Here is a 17,967-nt window from a genome sequence, read left to right as displayed (position 1 = left end):
GGACGGGGCAGGGGCCCTTTAAATACCCAAAATGGGGGAAAATTAGCCTAAAAAAAAAAAAAGGTGACTGGCCCTTTAAGACGAAGCGGCCAACCCCATTGGCTGCCCGCGGGGCGCCAATATGGCCGCCCAAAATGGCCGCCCCTCCCCTCCAAGGGCCTTTATTTGTTGCCTGCCGACAAATAACCCCCGAGGGCGCTGCCCCTTTAAGAGCATTCCCCGCCCCTGCGCCGCCATTGGCTGGGCGGGCGGGGCTCCGCCCCTTTCCGGCGGCAGGCCCCGCCCCTTAAGAGTCCGCAGGCGTGTTGTGCTGCCGGGAGCCGCTTCCGGTGGCGTCACCAGCCGCGGGGGCGGGGCCTGCAGCAGCCAATCAGCGCGTCGTCTCCTCCCTCTCGGTCTCCCGCCGTCCCGTGATGCACCTGGGCCCTCCGGTCGCCGTTCCCATGATGCCCCGGGGTGGGGGGGGCGGGGCCGTGGGGGAGGGGCCGGCGCCCTCCTCCGGCTGTGGGGGAGGGGCGTCAGCGACGACCCAGCATGCACCGCGGTGCCGCTCTAGGCACAAGTTCTCTATGGCCGTCCGGGGGGGTGGTGGCCATAGAGCGGGGCCCGTTGGAGGAGGCGCTCTGGCTGCATCTCTATGGTCTCGGAGGTCATAGAGGGGCTCCGTGGGGGTGCGAGAGGGGCTGCGGGGTGTTGCTCTAGCCCTGCCTCTATGGTCGGGAGGACTCCGCGCCCGTGGTGCTGTGACCATAGAGAAGGGCGGCGTGGAGGTGCAGAGCGGCTCCCTTGGAACAGAGCTCTATGGTCTGGAGGACTCCCCGCCCCGGCAGCCATAGAGCTGACCACCGAGCAAAGCACCGTGGAGGCACAGAGGGGCTCTGTGGGGCGGGCTAGCCCTATCTCTATGGTTTGGAGGACTCTGGAAGTCCTCCAGGGAGCAGCAGGCCCACCATAGAGCGGAAGGTGGGGCGGCTAGAGCGGCACCCCCCCCCCCCAATCTCCATGCCAGGAGGACCAACCTCCAACGGGGAGGCGGGGCCCGTGGCTATGAATATTAATGAGATGCAAATATCACACAGCCAGGGAGAGGGTCACCCGCCTGAGATTGGCGGCGATTGGCTTTGCCGGGCCTCCTGAGGGCGGGGCTTGATGGGGGTGGGTGTGGCCTAGTGTGTGGGGGGTGTGGCTTGCTGAGGGGGCGGGGCTTACCTCTGGGCGGGGCCAGGGCTATTTGAGCACCTGCCCCGGCCGGGCCTTCTCCAGCTTCCTCCTCCTCTCGGCCGGGATCTCGTCCAGGCTGATGCCGTGGTTGCTGGCCCTGCGGGGACCCACGCGTCCGGGGGGGACCCACACATCGGTGGGGGGGACCCACACACCCGGGGGGACACCCAGGTGCCCGGGCACCCCCACCCTGTGGGGTATCCGGGGGTCCCTGCCCCCCACCCGCCCCCCATAGGACCCAGGTCTCCCCATCCCCCCCAGGAGCCCCAGACATCTGGGTACCCCCAGGGCACCCAGGTCTCCCCATCCCCCAGGGCACCCAGATCTCCCCATCCCCCCCAGGGCACCCAGGGGACCCCAACATCCCCCCCAGGCACCCAGCATCTCCCCATCCCCCCCAGGCACCCAGGTCTCCCCATCCCCCCAGGGCACCCAGGGGACCCCAACATCCCCCAGGAGCCCCAGACATCTGGGTACCCCCCCCAGGCACCCAGGTCTCCCCATCCCCCCCCCCCCCAGGGCACCCAGATCTCCCCATCCCCCCCAGGCACCCAGATCTCCCCATCCCCCCCCCCAGGGCACCCAGGGGACCCCAATTTTCCCCCAGGAGCCCCAGACATCTGGGTACCCCCCAGGGCACCCAGATCTCCCCATCCCCCAGGGCACCCAGGGGACCCCAACATCCCCCAGGAGCCCCAGACATCTGGGTACCCCCCAGGGCACCCAGGTCTCCCCATCCCCCCCAGGCACCCAGATCTCCCCATCCCCCCCCCAGGGCACCCAGGGGACCCCAACATCCCCCCAGGGCACCCAGATCTCCCCATCCCCCCCGGGCACCCAGATCTCCCCATCCGCCCCCCCAGGCACCCAGGGGACCCAGGCGTGACCCCCAAGGGGACCCCAACATCCCCCACCCCCCCAGGGCACCCACGCGCCCGGCTCACCCGGGCAGGAGGTCGGGGGGGGTGGGGATGGGTTTGGTGAAGCCCTCGCGTCCCACCAGCCAGTACGTGTCCTCCACGCCCTTCCCCTGGGGGGGGCAGAGCCGCCGTCAGCCCCCCCGCCCCCCCGGGGGGCAACGGTGGGGCGGGAGAGGGGCAAAGGGGGTGATAAGGGGGGGACTGGGAGCACTGGGAGGGCACTGGGAGCGCTGGGGGGGCACCTTGAGCTCGGTCTTGCCCCGGATGTCCAGCTTGAAGCCCTCCTGCAGCGCCCGCAGGATGGCCACCGTGCGGGCGTTGACGTGGATCCGGTACGCTGCGGGGACACGCGCCCGTCGCCGGGACCCCCCAGGGCCCCCATCCCCCCCTGTCCCCTTGTCACCTCCCCCACCCCCCCCCCGGTGTCCCCCACGTTCTCCCATGTCACCCACGGCCACCCTGTGTCGTCCCGCCCCATGCTACCATGTGAGGAAGGGGACGCGTGGTGGGAGGTGTGGGGACACACACGTGTGTGGGAGGACACGGGTCGGGGGACACACGTGGTGGGACGTGGGGGGGGACACACACGTGTGGGGGGACACGGGTCGGGGGACACACGTGGTGGGACGTGTGGTGAGACCCATGTGGGGGGACACGTGTGGGGGGACACGGGCTGGGGGACACACGTGGTGGGATGTGTGGGGACACACGTGTGGGGGGACACGGGCTGGGGGACACACACGTGTGTGGGGGGACACGGGTTGGGGGACACGTGGTGGGACGTGTGGGGACACGCGTGTGGGGGGACACGGGCTGGGGGACACACGTGTGTGGGGGGACACGGAGGGACACACACACGCGTGGGGCCGTCGGGGGGGGACACTCACGCAGGCCGGTGGACTCCATGCGTGACGCCGTGTTGACGGTGTCCCCGAAGAGGCAGTAGCGCGGCATGGTGAGCCCCACGACGCCGGCCACACAGGGTCCTGCAGAGGGGCGGGGCCTCAGGGGGGCGTGGTCACGAGGGGGCGGGGCCTCGGGTTGGGGTCATGGAGGGGAGGTGCGGCCAAGGGTCACGGCCAACGGGTCACGGCCATGTTGAGCGTTGGCCAAGAGGTGATGAGTTTGGGTGTGGCCAAGAAGGGGCGTGACCACTGCAGGGGCAAAAAGTGGGCGTGGTCTTTAAGGGCGTGTCTAAGGGGCGTGGCCAGAGGTTGCCCCCAAGGGTCACGGCCAACGGGTCACGGCCAACGGGTCACGGCCATGTTGAGCGTTGGCCAAGAGGTGATGAGTTTGGGTGTGGCCAAGAAGGGGCGTGGCCGTTGTGGGAGAAGAAGGTGGGTGTGGTCTTTAAGGGCGTGTCTAAGGGGCGTGGCCAGGGGTTGCCCCCAAGGGTCACGGCCAACGGGTCACGGCCAACGGGTCACGGCCACGTTGAGCGTCGGCCAAGAGGTGATGTAGCTTGACGGGTCATGGCCAGGAAAGGGCGTGGCCAGCGGGGCGTGGCCAAACGAGCCACACCCAGGGGAAGAGGGCGTGGCCTTACCGGAATGGAGGCCGATGCGGATGCGGACGGGCACCTCGGGCATGTGACGCATCTTGAAGGTGCCGACGGAGCTGAGGATGTCCAGCGACATGTTGGCGATCTCGCCGGCGTGGCGGTTCCCGTTGCGCTTGGGCAGCCCCGAGGCCACCATGTAGGCGTCCCCAATGGTCTCCACCTGCGGGGACGTGTCACCGGGGGGCGGGGACACCGGTGTCACGGGGCGGGGACGGCCACCAAGGACCACGCCCACCCCCCCCCCCGCCCCCCTCCTCCACCGAGCGTAGCCGCGTCCCCGGTTTGTGGGAGAGGAGGCGGAGGTGGCCGTTGCACGGCCACGTTCCTTGGGGGCCACCAGTGCCACCGGGCAGCCGTGTCACCTTGCCGACACGGGGACCTCGTGTCACCTTGGGGACCTCGGGGACACGTAGCCACGTCTGTTCGTTGGCCGCGTCCCCTGTCTGCAGACGGAGGCGGCCAAAGCACAGCCGCGTCCCGGGGGACCGCGGCCACCGGGGCCACTGTCGCCTCACAGACGGCCCTAAGGACCCCTCGCCGCCCTCGTCCGGTGGCCGCGTCCCCGTATCCGCGGGGTGACCGAGGTGGGGCGGGACCGTCCGTGGGGCGGACGCGTCACCTTGTAGACGTCGTGAGAGCCGATGATGGCGTCGAAGAGGGTGTAAAGGTCGTTGAGGAGGTCGACCACCTCGATGGGCTCGCTCATGGCCGAGATGGTGGTGAAGCCCACGATGTCGCTGAAGTAGAGCGTCACCTCCTCGAAGTACTCGGGCTCCACGGGCGTCCCCATCTTCAGGGCCTTGGCCACCGACCTGCGGTGGCACGGGGGGGGGGACACGGGGGACACGGCGGGCCTCAGCGGGGACCGCCCCTGTCCCCGGCGCCGAGGCCCTTGGGGGCTTCAGGGTCTCCCGGTTTTTTTCCCCCCCCCGTGACGCCAGGAGAGGCCCCTCGCGTCCCGCGTGGCTCCTCAGCCACCGCCTCGTCGTGGCCCTGGGGACCGCGGGGACGGGGAGACCTCGATGGCCCCATGGGAGGAGACGCAGACTTGGGGGGGGGCTACGGGGACATGGCCAACAGCGACCTGTCCCCGGTGGCCACCTCTGCGCCCTCCAGCCCCACAGATCCAGACGAGATCTGTGGGGTGATGGCCAACCCCAACCTGTCCCCGGTGGCCACCTCTACCCCCTCCAGCCCCACAGATCCAGGTGCGGTCAATGGATCATGGCCAACCCCGACCTGTCCCTGGTAGCCACCTCTACCCCCTCCAGCCCCACAGCTCCAGACGAGATCTATGGGGTGATGGCCAACCCCGACCTGACCCCAGTGGCCACCTCTACCCCCTCCAGCCCCACGGAACCCACTCAAAGTCTATGGGCCCACCCCAAACCCCCACCCATGCCTACCCCCTCCAGCCCCACAGCTCCAGACGAGATCTATGGGGTGATGGCCAACCCCGACCTGTCCCCAGTGGCCACCTCTACCCCCTCCATCCCCACAGCTCCAGACGAGATCTATGGGGTGATGGCCAACCCGACCTGTCCCCAGTGGCCACCTCTACCCCCTCCATCCCCACAGCTCCAGACGAGATCTATGGGGTGATGGCCAACCCCGACCTGTCCCCAGTGGCCACCTCTACCCCCTCCAGCCCCACAGCTCCAGACGAGATCTATGGGGTGATGGCCAACCCCGACCTGTCCCCTGTGGCCACCTCTACCCCCTCCAGCCCCACAGCTCCAGACGAGATCTATGGGGTGATGGCCAACCCCGACCTGACCCCAGTGGCCACCTCTGCGCCCTCCAGCCCCACAGCTCCGGGTGCGGTCAATGGATCATGGCCAACCCCAACCTGTCCCCCGTGGCCACATCAACCCCCCCCATCCCCCCCGCTCCCGGCGCGATCTATGGGGTGATGGCCAACCCCGGCCTGTCCCCAGTGGCCACCTCTGCGCCCTCCAGCCCCACAGATCTGGGTGCGGTCAATGGATCATGGCCAACCCCAACCTGTCCCCAGTGGCCACATCAACCCCCTCCATCCCCACAGCTCCAGACGAGATCTATGGGGTGATGGCCAACCCCGACCTGTCCCCAGTGGCCACCTCTGCGCCCTCCAGCCCCACAGATCTGGGTGCGGTCAATGGATCATGGCCAACCCCAACCTGTCCCCAGTGGCCACATCAACCCCCTCCATCCCCACAGCTCCAGACGAGATCTATGGGGTGATGGCCAACCCCGACCTGTCCCCAGTGGCCACCTCTACCCCCTCCAGCCCCACGGAACCCACTCAAAGTCTATGGGCCCACCCCAAACCCCCACCCATGCCTACCCCTCCATCCCCACAGCTCCAGACGAGATCTATGGGGTGATGGCCAACCCGACCTGTCCCCAGTGGCCACCTCTACCCCCTCCAGCCCCACAGCTCCAGACGAGATCTATGGGGTGATGGCCAACCCGACCTGTCCCCTGTGGCCACCTCTACCCCCTCCAGCCCCACAGCTCCAGACGAGATCTATGGGGTGATGGCCAACCCCGACCTGTCCCCTGTGGCCACCTCTACCCCCTCCATCCCCACAGCTCCAGACGAGATCTATGGGGTGATGGCCAACCCCAACCTGTCCCCAGTGGCCACCTCTACCCCCTCCAGCCCCACAGAACCCACTCAAAGTCTTTGGGCCCACCCCAAACCCCCACCCATGCCTACCCCCTCCATCCCCACAGCTCCAGACGAGATCTATGGGGTGATGGCCAACCCCGACCTGACCCCAGTGGCCACCTCTACCCCCTCCAGCCCCACGGAACCCACTCCAAAGTCTATGGGCCCACCTCAACCCCTCAGCCATGCCTACCCCCTCCATCCCCACAGCTCCAGACAGAGATCTATGGGGTGATGGCCAACCCGACCTGTCCCCAGTGGCCACCTCTACCCCCTCCAGCCCCACAGATCCAGACGAGATCTATGGGGTGATGGCCAACCCCGACCTGACCCCAGTGGCCACCTCTACCCCCTCCAGCCCCACGGAACCCACTCAAAGTCTATGGGCCCACCTCAACCCCTCAGCCATGCCTACCCCCTCCATCCCCACAGCTCCAGACGAGATCTATGGGGTGATGGCCAACCCCGACCTGTCCCCAGTGGCCACCTCTACCCCCTCCAGCCCCACAGATCCAGACGAGATCTATGGGGTGATGGCCAACCCCGACCTGTCCCCCGGGGCCACCCCTATCCCCTCCAGCCCCACAGCTCCAGGTGCGGTCAATGGATCATGGCCAACCCCAACCTGTCCCCAGTGGCCACCTCTACCCCCTCCAGCCCCACGGAACCCACTCAAAGTCTATGGGCCCACCTCAACCCCTCAGCCATGCCTACCCCCTCCAGCCCCACAGATCCAGACGAGATCTATGGGGTGATGGCCAACCCCGACCTGACCCCAGTGGCCACCTCTACCCCTCCAGCCCCACAGATCCAGACGAGATCTATGGGGTGATGGCCAACCCGACCTGACCCCAGTGGCCACCTCTACCCCCTCCAGCCCCACAGATCCAGACGAGATCTATGGGGTGATGGCCAACCCGACCTGTCCCCTGTGGCCACCTCTACCCCCTCCAGCCCCACAGCTCCAGACGAGATCTATGGGGTGATGGCCAACCCCGACCTGTCCCCAGTGGCCACCTCTACCCCCTCCAGCCCCACAGCTCCAGACGAGATCTATGGGGTGATGGCCAACCCCGACCTGACCCCAGTGGCCACCTCTACCCCTCCAGCCCCACAGAACCCACTCAACGTCTATGGGCCCACCCCAAACCCCCACCCATGCCTACCCCCTCCATCCCCACAGCTCCAGACGAGATCTATGGGGTGATGGCCAACCCCGACCTGACCCCAGTGGCCACCTCTACCCCCTCCAGCCCCACAGCTCCAGGTGCGGTCAATGGATCATGGCCAACCCCAACCTGTCCCCAGTGGCCACATCAACCCCCTCCATCCCCACAGCTCCAGACGAGATCTATGGGGTGCTGACCACCCCGCCATCTGCCTCCCCCCCACCCCCACCCCGCCCCCCAGGGACCCACGGGGGTAACATCTGGGTGAGGAGCTTGTCCGTCTTCTGCTTCTCGATCTCCAGCTCCTCGGTGCGCTCGCGGATGAGGTCCTCCAGGTTGCTGGAGTACTGCTCCAGCATGCGCAGCATGGAGTCGATGATGTTGGTCTTGCGGCCCTTGTTGATGCTCTTGAACTGCCGGGAAGAAACCACCCCCGCCCCCACCCCACGGCATCGGGGAGGGTCCGGTGGCCCAGAAAGCCCCATAGCCGTGGGTCAGCCCCATATAGGCCCCTAATGGCCTTTATATGGCCGTAGCCGCGGGTCAGGGCTATAGGATCACAGATAGCCCGTCCGTCCGTGTGCCACGCCACGCCCCAGGTCCCATGACCCCGTACCAGTCCCTTATCGCCCCATACTGGTCCCATATCACCCCATACTGGTTCCATATCACCCCATACTGGTCCCGTGTCACCCCATACTGGTTCCATATTGCCCCATACTGGTTCCATATCACCCCATACTGGTCCCATATCACCCCATACTGGTTCCATATTGCCCCATACTGGTCCCGTGTCACCCCATACTGGTTCCATATTGCCCCATACTGGTCCCATGTCACCCGTACCAGTCCCTTATCGCCCCATACTGGTCCCATATCACCCCATACTGGTTCCATATTGCCCCATACTGGTCCCATGTCACCCCATACTGGTTCCATATTGCCCCATACTGGTCCCATGTCACCCGTACCAGTCCCTTATCGCCCCATACTGGTCCCATATCACCCCATACTGGTTCCATATTGCCCCATACTGGTCCCGTGTCACCCCATACTGGTCCCATATCACCCCATACTGGTTCCATATCACCCCATACTGGTCCCATATCACCCCATACTGGTTCCATATTGCCCCATACTGGTCCTGTGTCACCCCATACTGGTTCCATATTGCCCCATACTGGTCCCATGTCACCCATACCAGTCCCTTATCGCCCCATACTGGTCCCATATCACCCCATACTGGTTCCATATTGCCCCATACTGGTCCCATGTCACCCGTACCAGTCCCTTATCGCCCCATACTGGTCCCATATTGCCCCATACTGGTTCCATATTGCCCCATACTGGTCCCGTGTCACCCCATACTGGTCCCATGTCACCCCATACTGGTTCCATATTGCCCCATACTGGTCCCATGTCACCCCATACTGGTTCCATATTGCCCCATACTGGTCCCGTGTCACCCCATACTGGTTCCATATTGCCCCATACTGGTTCCATATTGCCCCATACTGGTCCCATGTCACCCGTACCAGTCCCTTATCGCCCCATACTGGTCCCATATTGCCCCATACTGGTTCCATATTGCCCCATACTGGTTCCATATTGCCCCATACTGGTCCCATATCACCCCATACTGGTTCCATATTGCCCCATACTGGTTCCATATTGCCCCATACTGGTCCCATGTCACCCGTACCAGTCCCTTATCGCCCCATACTGGTCCCATGTCACCCCATACTGGTTCCATATTGCCCCATACTGGTCCCATGTCACCCCATACTGGTTCCATATTGCCCCATACTGGTCCCATGTCACCCGTACCAGTCCCTTATCGCCCCATACTGGTCCCATGTCACCCCATACTGGTTCCATATTGCTCCATACTGGTCCCATGTCACCCCATACTGGTTCCATATTGCCCCATACTGGTCCCATGTCACCCGTACCAGTCCCTTATCGCCCCATACTGGTCCCATATCACCCCATACTGGTTCCATATTGCCCCATACTGGTCCCGTGTCACCCCATACTGGTTCCATATTGCCCCATACTGGTTCCATATTGCCCCATACTGGTCCCATGTCACCCCATACTGGTTCCATATTGCCCCATACTGGTCCCATGTCACCACATACTGGTTCCATATTGCCCCATACTGGTCCCATATCACCCCATACTGGTTCCATATTGCCCCATACTGGTTCCATATTGCCCCATACTGGTCCCATGTCACCCGTACCAGTCCCTTATCGCCCCATACTGGTCCCATATCACCCCATACTGGTCCCATATTGCCCCATACTGGTTCCATATTGCCCCATACTGGACCCATGTCACCCGTACCAGTCCCATATCACCCCATAATGGTCCCACCCCACCCCATACTGGTCCCATATTGCCCCATACTGGTTCCATATTGCCCCATACTGGTCCCATGTCACCCGTACCAGTCCCATATCACCCATACTGGTCCCACCCCACCCCATACTGGCCCATATCACCCCATACCAGTCCCATATCACCCATACTGGTCCCACCCTACCCGATACTGGTCCATATCACCCATACCAATCCCATATCACCCATACCAGTCCCATATCACCCATACTGGTCCCACCCCATACTGGTCCATATCACCCCATAGCGGTCCCATATCACCCCATACTGGTCCCACCCCACCCCATACTGGCCCATATCACCCCATACCAGTCCCATATCACCCATACTGGTCCCACCCCACCCCATACTGGCCCATATCACCCCATACCAGTCCCATATCACCCCATACTGGTCCCACCCTACCCGATACTGGTCCATATCACCCATACCAATCCCATATCACCCCATACCAGTCCCATATCACCTCATACTGGTCCCACCCCACCCCATACCACCCATACCAGTCACATATCACCCATACCGGTCCCATATCACCCCATACTGGTCCCACCCCACTCCATACTGGCCCATATCACCCCATACCGGTCCCATATCACCCCATACTGGTCCCACCCCATACTGGTCCATATCACCCCATAGCGGTCCCATATCACCCCATACTGGTCCCACCTGGTCGAAGACTTGGTCGATGGTGGGTCGCCTCTCGGGCTGCTCGCTCCAGCACTGCTTCATCAGGTGGATGCACTCCAGCGGCGCCTGGTCGGCCGAGACCGCCGGGCGGCACAGCGGGGGCGGCCGCCTCACCTTCTCGATGATCTCTGGGGACACCCGCGTCACCGAGGGGGGGAGGGGCTGGGGGTGGGGGCTGGAGGGGGGGGTCAAGTGGGGTGTCCTGGAGTGGTGCCAGAGGTGCTGGAGAGGGTCGGTTGGGGGGCCAAGGGGTGTCTGGGGGGGGTTTCTAGAGATGCTTGGGGGTCCTAGAGATGTTTGAGTGGTCCTGGGGGTGCTTGGGGGTCCTGGAGGTGCTTGGGGGGTCCTGGAGGTGTTTGGGGGTCCTAGGGGATCCCAGGGGTGTTGGGGGTCAGTTGGGGGGCCAAGGGGCATCTAGGAGATCCTGGAGATACTTGGGGGTCCTAGAGATGTTTGGGGGTCCTGGAGGTGATTGGGGGTCCTGGAGATGCTTGGGGGTCCTGGAGATACTTGGGGGGTCCTGGAGATAACTGGGGGTCCTAGAGGTGCTTGGGGGTCTTAAAGGTGCTTGGGGGTTCCTGGTGACACCTGGGAAGTCCTGGAGATGTTTGGGGGTCCTAGGGGATCCCAGGGGTGTCAGGAGGTCAGCTGGGGGGGCCAAGGGGTGTCTGGGGGGTCCTGGAGAAGTTACTGGGAGGTTACTGGTGTGACTGGGCGGTACCTTCGGGGGGCAGTCCCAGCATGCAGCAGGGCGACTGGGGGTGAGCGGGGTGTTACTGGGAGGTTACTGGTGTGACTGGGCGGTGCCTTCGGGGGCAGTCCCAGCATGCAGCAGGGCGACTGGGGGTGAGCGGGGTGTTACTGGGAGGTTACTGGTGTGACTGGGCGGTGCCTTCGGGGGGCAGTCCCAGCATGCAGCAGGGCGACTGGGGGTGAGCGGGGTGTTACTGGGAGGTTACTGGTGTGACTGGGCGGTACCTTCGGGGGCAGTCCCAGCATGCAGCAGGGCGACTGGGGGTGAGCGGGGTGTTACTGGGAGGTTACTGGTGTGACTGGGGGGTGCCTTCGGGGGGCAGTCCCAGCATGCAGCAGGGCGACTGGGGGTGAGCGGGGTGTTACTGGGAGGTTACTGGTGTGACTGGGCGCTACCTTCGGGGGGCAGTCCCAGCATGCAGCAGGGCGACTGGGCGTCAGCGGGGTGTTACTCCGAGGTTACTGGTGTGACTGGGCGGTGCCTTCGGGGGGCAGTCCCAGCATGCAGCAGGGCGACTGGGGGTGAGCGGGGTGTTACTGGGAGGTTACTGGTGTGACTGGGCGGTGCCTTCGGGGGCAGTCCCAGCATGCAGCAGGGCGACTGGGGGTGAGCGGGGTGTTACTGGGAGGTTACTGGTGTGAGTGGGCGGTACCTTCGGGGGGCAGTCCCAGCATGCAGCAGGGCGACTGGGGGTGAGCGGGGTGTTACTGGGAGGTTACTGGTGTGACTGGGCGGTACCTTCGGGGGGCAGTCCCAGCATGCAGCAGGGCGACTGGGGGTGAGCGGGGTGTTACTGGGAGGTTACTGGTGTGACTGGGCGGTGCCTTCGGGGGGCAGTCCCAGCATGCAGCAGGGCGACTGGGGGTGAGCGGGGTGTTACTGGGAGGTTACTGGTGTGACTGGGCGGTGCCTTCGGGGGCAGTCCCAGCATGCAGCAGGGCGACTGGGGGTGAGCGGGGTGTTACTGGGAGGTTACTGCTGTGACTGCGCGGTACCTTCGGGGGGCAGTCCCAGCATGCAGCAGGGCGACTGGGGGTGAGCCGGGTGTTACTGGGAGGTTACTGGTGTGACTGGGCGGTGCCTTCGGGGGGCAGTCCCAGCATGCAGCAGGGCGACTGGGGGTGAGCGGGGTGTTACTGGGAGGTTACTGGTGTGACTGGGCGGTACCTTCGGGGGGCAGTCCCAGCATGCAGCAGGGCGACTGGGGGTGAGCGGGGTGTTACTGGGAGGTTACTGGTGTGACTGGGCGGTGCCTTCGGGGGGCAGTCCCAGCATGCAGCAGGGCGACTGGGGGTGAGCGGGGTGTTACTGGGAGGTTACTGGTGTGACTGGGCGGTACCTTCGGGGGGCAGTCCCAGCATGCAGTAGGGGCCGCTGCGGCAGATCACCTCCTGCATGATGATCCCGATCCCGTAGACGTCGCCCCGGAAGGAGCCGCGTCGTTCCAGCGCCGCGTCCCGCAGCAGCTCCGGCGCTGTCCACAGCCGCTCTGGGGGGGCGGGGCCACGCTCAGACACGCCCCCTCACACCCAGACCACGCCCCCTCACACTCAAACCACGCCCCCTTAGCGAGCGCCCTCCCTCAGGTTGGTGGCACCACTTAATGGCGTGGCCACACCCCCGGAATGGCCAGGACACGCCCCCCGCCATGGGAGGCCACACCCATTATGAGAGGCCACGCCCACTACAGGAAGACCCCGCCCTCAGCTGGGGGGATGGGAGTAGTTGCGCCCTCCCCACCTGCAAGCTCCGCCCTGAGGCACCGAGGCTCCACCCTCAGCCTAAAGGCCCCGCCCTCAAGTGCTCCACCCCGTGCAAGCCCCGCCCATGGTTCTGTTGCCCCGTCTACACCCCAGAGGCCCTGCCCAATGCGCCGCCGCAATCCAAAGACCCCACCCCAATGCAAAAGCCGCGCCCCAATCGAAAAGCCGCAGCCATAATCCAATGGCTCCCGCCCCACCCCTTTGCCCCCACCCAATCGGCCCCACCCCATATCCAATGGCCCCGCCCCACCCCTTTACCCCCACCCTATAGGCCCCACCCCTCCCCTTGGGCCCCCTCCCCAAAGCCCCACCCCTTCTCCCTAGCCCCACCCACCCCCAGCCCCCACCTCCACACCACACCTCATCCCATTGCCCCCCACCTTCCAGCCCCACCCCCACCTCCCCCAGGCCACGCCCACCCCAGGCCAAGAACACCCCCATTCCCTAGGCCCCGCCCCCCACGAGGCCCCGCCCCGGCCCCGCCCCTCACCCTGTGGCTGGGGGGTGGGGGTGGGGAGCCGCTGGGCCTCCAGCAGCTCGTTGTAGCCGTGGTCGGTGACCTTCAGCACGAAGCGCCCGTCCACCACGCAGTTCCGGGACTTGAGGCGCCCGTGGACCATGTCGCGGTGGTGCAGGTACCGCATGCCCTGCGGGACGGGCGGTGGCACCGTCACCGTCACCGCCCCGCGGCGGGGCAGGTCCCGCCAGCGTGGTCACCGCCGTGGGGGTCAGCAGCGCGGTCGCCGCCGCGATGGCCCGTCAGCGGCAGGGTGATGGCGGTGTGGTCGCCAACGTGGTCGTCGCCGCCGTGGCCATCACCATGGCTACTGCCATGGCGAACACCACCATGGTCACCGCCGTGGACACCACCACTATGGCCACCACCACTGTGGCCACCACCACCATGGCCACTACCACCATGGCCATCACCATAGCCATCACCATGGCTACTGCCATGGCCACCACCACCATGGCCACCACCACCATGGCCATCACCATGGCCATCACCATGGCTACTGCCATGGCAACCACCACCATGGTCACCACCGTGGACACCACCACTATGGCCACCACCACTGTGGCCACCACCACCATGGCCACCACCACCATGGCCATCACCATGGCCATCACCATGGCTACTGCCATGGCGACCACCACCATGGCCACCACCACCATGGCCACCACCACCATGGCCATCACCATGGCCATCACCATGGCTATCACCATGGCTACTGCCATGGCAACCACCACCATGGCCACCACCACCATGGCCATCACCATGGCTACTGCCATGGCGACCACCACCATGGCCACCACCACCATGGCCACCACCACCATGGCCATCACCACCATGGCCATCACCATGGCCATCACCATGGCTACTGCCATGGCGACCACCACCATGGCCACCACCACCATGGCCACCACCACCATGGCCATCACCATGGCCATCACCATGGCTACTGCCATGGCGACCACCACCATGGCCACCACCACCATAGCCATCACCATGGCTACTGCCAAGGGCACTGCCACCATGGGCACCACCATGGGCATCACCATGGCTACTGCCACAGCCACCACCACCATGGTGACCACCAGCATGGCCACCACGGTGGCATGGCCATCACCATGGTTACTGCCTCAGCCACCACCACCTTGGCCACCACTGTGGCCATCACCACCATGGCCATCACCAAGGCTACTGCCAAGGGCACCGCCACCACGGCCACCACCACACTCACCATCATAGCCACCGTCGTGGCATTCCCCCGGCACCGCCACGGCCACCACCACAGATCCTACCCAGTGGCTGTCATCCACAATGGCCACCACGGTCACCATCAACGTTACCACCATGGCTATCACCACCACCATGGCCACCATGAAATCCACCACCACGGCCACCACCACCACCAGCACAGCCACCACCGCAGCTACTCCTATAGTCACTGCCACCGCGGCCATCACCACGGCCACCAGCACCACCACGGCCACCAGCAACCCCAAAGCCACCTCCACTCCCACGGCCACCACTCTCGCTTGCCACGGCCCCCACTCTCGCTTGCCACGGCCCCCGCCGCGTCCCTCCCCGCTCGGCCGTCACCTTGATGAGGTCGATGAGGAGGGAGGACTTGAACATCCAGTCGAGCTTCATGTCCTCGTTGCGCAGCAGGTCCTCGAGGCTGCCGCGGGAGCAGTGCTCCGAGACGATGGCGAAGATGCCGCAGTCGTGGAAGAAGCCCAGGAAGAGGTTGACGTTCTCGTGGCGCAGGTCACGCAGCTGTCCCGGGCCACAGGACACGTGGGACAGGGCCCGGCATTGTCCCTGGGGCCTGGTGTTGTCCCCTTATGGCCTGGCGTTGTCCCAGCACGGTCCAGAATTGTCCCCCCACGGCCTGACGTTGTCCCCTCTGCGCCAGTGCTGTCTCTCCATGGCTCGGTGTTGTCCCCCAAGACCCAGCAGTGTCCCCATGACTTGGTGGTGTCACCATGGCCCAGTGGTGTCCCCATGACCCAGCGGTGTCCCCATGACCCAGCGGTGTCCCCATGACCCAGCATTGTCCCCCATGACCCAGTGGTGTCCCCATGGCCCAGTGGTGTCCCCATGACCCAGCGGTGTCCCCCATGACCCAGCGTTGTCCCCCATGACCCAGCATTGTCCCCCATGACCCAGTGGTGTCCCCGTGACCCAGCAGTGTCCCCATGACTTGGTGGTGTCACCATGGCCCAGTTTTGTCCCCATGACCCAGTGTTGTCCCCCATGACCCAGTGGTGTCCCCATGACCCAGCTGTGTCCCCATGACCCAGTGGTGTCCCCATGACCCAGCATTGTCCCCCATGACCCAACGGTGTCCCCTATAACCCAGTGTTGTCCCCATGACCCAGCAGTGTCCCCTATAACCCAGTGGTGTCCCCGTGACCCAGCGTTGTCCCCCATGACCCAGCATTGTCCCCCATGTCCCAGCAGTGTCCCCATGACCCAGCGTTGTCCCCCATGACCCAGCGTTGTCCCCCATGACCCAGTGTTGTCCCCATGACCCAGCGTTGTCCCCATGACCCAGCAGTGTCCCCTATGGCCCAGCAGTGTCCCCATGACCCAACGGTGTCCCCTATAACCCAGTGGTGTCCCCATGACCCAGCAGTGTCCCCATGACCCAGCGTTGTCCCCCATGTCCCAGCAGTGTCCCCATGGCCCAGCGTTGTCCCCCATGACCCAGTGGTGTCCCCATGACCCAGCAGTGTCCCCATGACCCCCATTGTCCCCACGGCCCCCTCACCTTGCAGAAGACCAGCTTGGTGGCCGGTTTCACCTCACTGTGCTGGTCTCCGGGGAACTTCTTCAGCCAGACCCAGTCGCCCTGGGGGGACAGAGCGGGCTGAGGGCCGAGCACCCTCGGGACCGGCCCCGCTCTGATGCCCCGGGGACACGCAGGGACATCGGGGCGGTGACACACACTCCTCATCCCCCGACACCCCCACATCCCCAACCCGACGCGCAACCCTACTAGAAGCCACTGGAGAATCCCCACCCATTCATCCAAACCCCCCCCCCCAACCACCCCCACCCCCACCCCTCTTTTTGCCCTGGTTGAGGCCCCGGGGGATGGGACGGGGACGGGGGGACACAGGGTGGTGGGTGGGGCGGGAGGGCCAATTTTGGGGTGAAACGGTGGGGTTTCTGCTTTCAGCTTACCTGCACGGAGGCGACAAGGCCCTGCTGGTTAAACAAAAGGAGGAGGAGGGGGAGGTGGCTGTTGCCCTTCGAGTTTTCGGCTCCCTGAAAAGGGCGGGGGGGTAGCTGTCAATCATGGCCCCGGAGCTGTCAATCATCCAGCTGGGATGTGGGGTGAGGGCACCCCGGGGGGGGTAGAGGTGACCCCTCCCCCTTCACTAATGGTGGAGGGGGGAGGGACAGGGGTGTCCCTGAGGAGGTGGCCTTGCCTTGTCGCCCCCGGAGGTGGCAGGTGGGGAAGTGGGTTGGGGTGACGGGGAGGGTGACATTGGGGACACACACACACACGACACGGGGGGGGAGGGGGAGGAGGGGACATCTTACCTCGGCGATGGCCACGTTGGTGGTGTCGGGGGCTGCGGTCACGCTCCTGATGCTCTTGGTGTCCCCCCCGCTACGGCCGGCCAGGCTGGTACGGCTGCCGTCCACCTGCGACGTGGGGAATGGTCAGGATGTGGCCCGTGGGGACACGGCGGGGGGCACGTCAGCCATCGTGCAGGCATGGCACCCAAGGGGACACATCACCCATGGGGACCCACCAGCCCATGGATCTTCTCCCAGGGCAGGGCCTGGCCCCGGAGGAGACCTCAGGCCATGGGGACACGTCACCCATTGGGACACATCACCCATTGGGACACATCACCCATGGGGACCCACCAGCCCATGGATCTTCTCCCAGGGCAGAGCCTGGCCCCGGAGAAGACCTCAGGCCATGGGGACACGTCACCCATGGGACACATCACCCATGGGGACCCACCAGCCCATGGATCTTCTCCCAGGGCAGAGCCTGGCCCCGGAGAAGACCTCAGGCCATGGGGACACGTCACCCATGGGACACATCACCCATGGGGACCCACCAGCCCATGGATCTTCTCCCAGGGCAGAGCCTGGCCCCGGAGGAGACCTCAGGCCATGGGGACACATCACCCATTGGGACACATCACCCATGGGGACCCATCAGCCTCCCAAGGTCACCTCCCAAGGCAGATCTTGGTCACAGGGAGCACCTTAGGCCACAGGGACACTGGAGACATGTCATCCGTGGGGACACGTCACCCATGGGGACCTAACAGTCTATAGGTCTCCTCCCCAAG

General features: G+C 65.0%; 1 protein-coding gene across 1 annotated transcript in view; it reads right to left on the bottom strand.

Moving 5' to 3' along the window:
• Positions 1–377: 377 nt before the first annotated feature.
• The window catches only part of GUCY2D (guanylate cyclase 2D, retinal), a 27,982-nt gene continuing 10,392 nt past the window's right edge, over positions 378–17,967 (bottom strand). The window contains exons 7-21 of the mRNA XM_072848626.1: positions 17,198–17,302; positions 16,835–16,918; positions 16,419–16,499; positions 15,245–15,421; positions 13,628–13,784; positions 12,714–12,863; positions 10,600–10,748; positions 7,774–7,937; positions 4,322–4,514; positions 3,688–3,862; positions 3,029–3,127; positions 2,384–2,478; positions 2,166–2,251; positions 1,210–1,318; positions 378–502 (exon numbers count right to left, since the gene is read on the bottom strand). Of these exons, the coding sequence (XP_072704727.1) occupies positions 1,228–1,318; positions 2,166–2,251; positions 2,384–2,478; positions 3,029–3,127; positions 3,688–3,862; positions 4,322–4,514; positions 7,774–7,937; positions 10,600–10,748; positions 12,714–12,863; positions 13,628–13,784; positions 15,245–15,421; positions 16,419–16,499; positions 16,835–16,918; positions 17,198–17,302 (1,806 nt within the window). The 3' untranslated portion in view covers positions 378–502; positions 1,210–1,227. The remainder of the gene's footprint in view (positions 503–1,209; positions 1,319–2,165; positions 2,252–2,383; positions 2,479–3,028; positions 3,128–3,687; positions 3,863–4,321; positions 4,515–7,773; positions 7,938–10,599; positions 10,749–12,713; positions 12,864–13,627; positions 13,785–15,244; positions 15,422–16,418; positions 16,500–16,834; positions 16,919–17,197; positions 17,303–17,967) is intronic.

This window comes from Ciconia boyciana, chromosome 32 (genome assembly GCF_034638445.1).
Source record: "Ciconia boyciana chromosome 32, ASM3463844v1, whole genome shotgun sequence".
Taxonomy (NCBI): Eukaryota; Metazoa; Chordata; class Aves; order Ciconiiformes; family Ciconiidae; genus Ciconia; species Ciconia boyciana.
The sequence above is the reverse complement of the archived record's forward strand: the minus strand, read 5'-3'. Positions and strand labels throughout refer to the sequence as shown.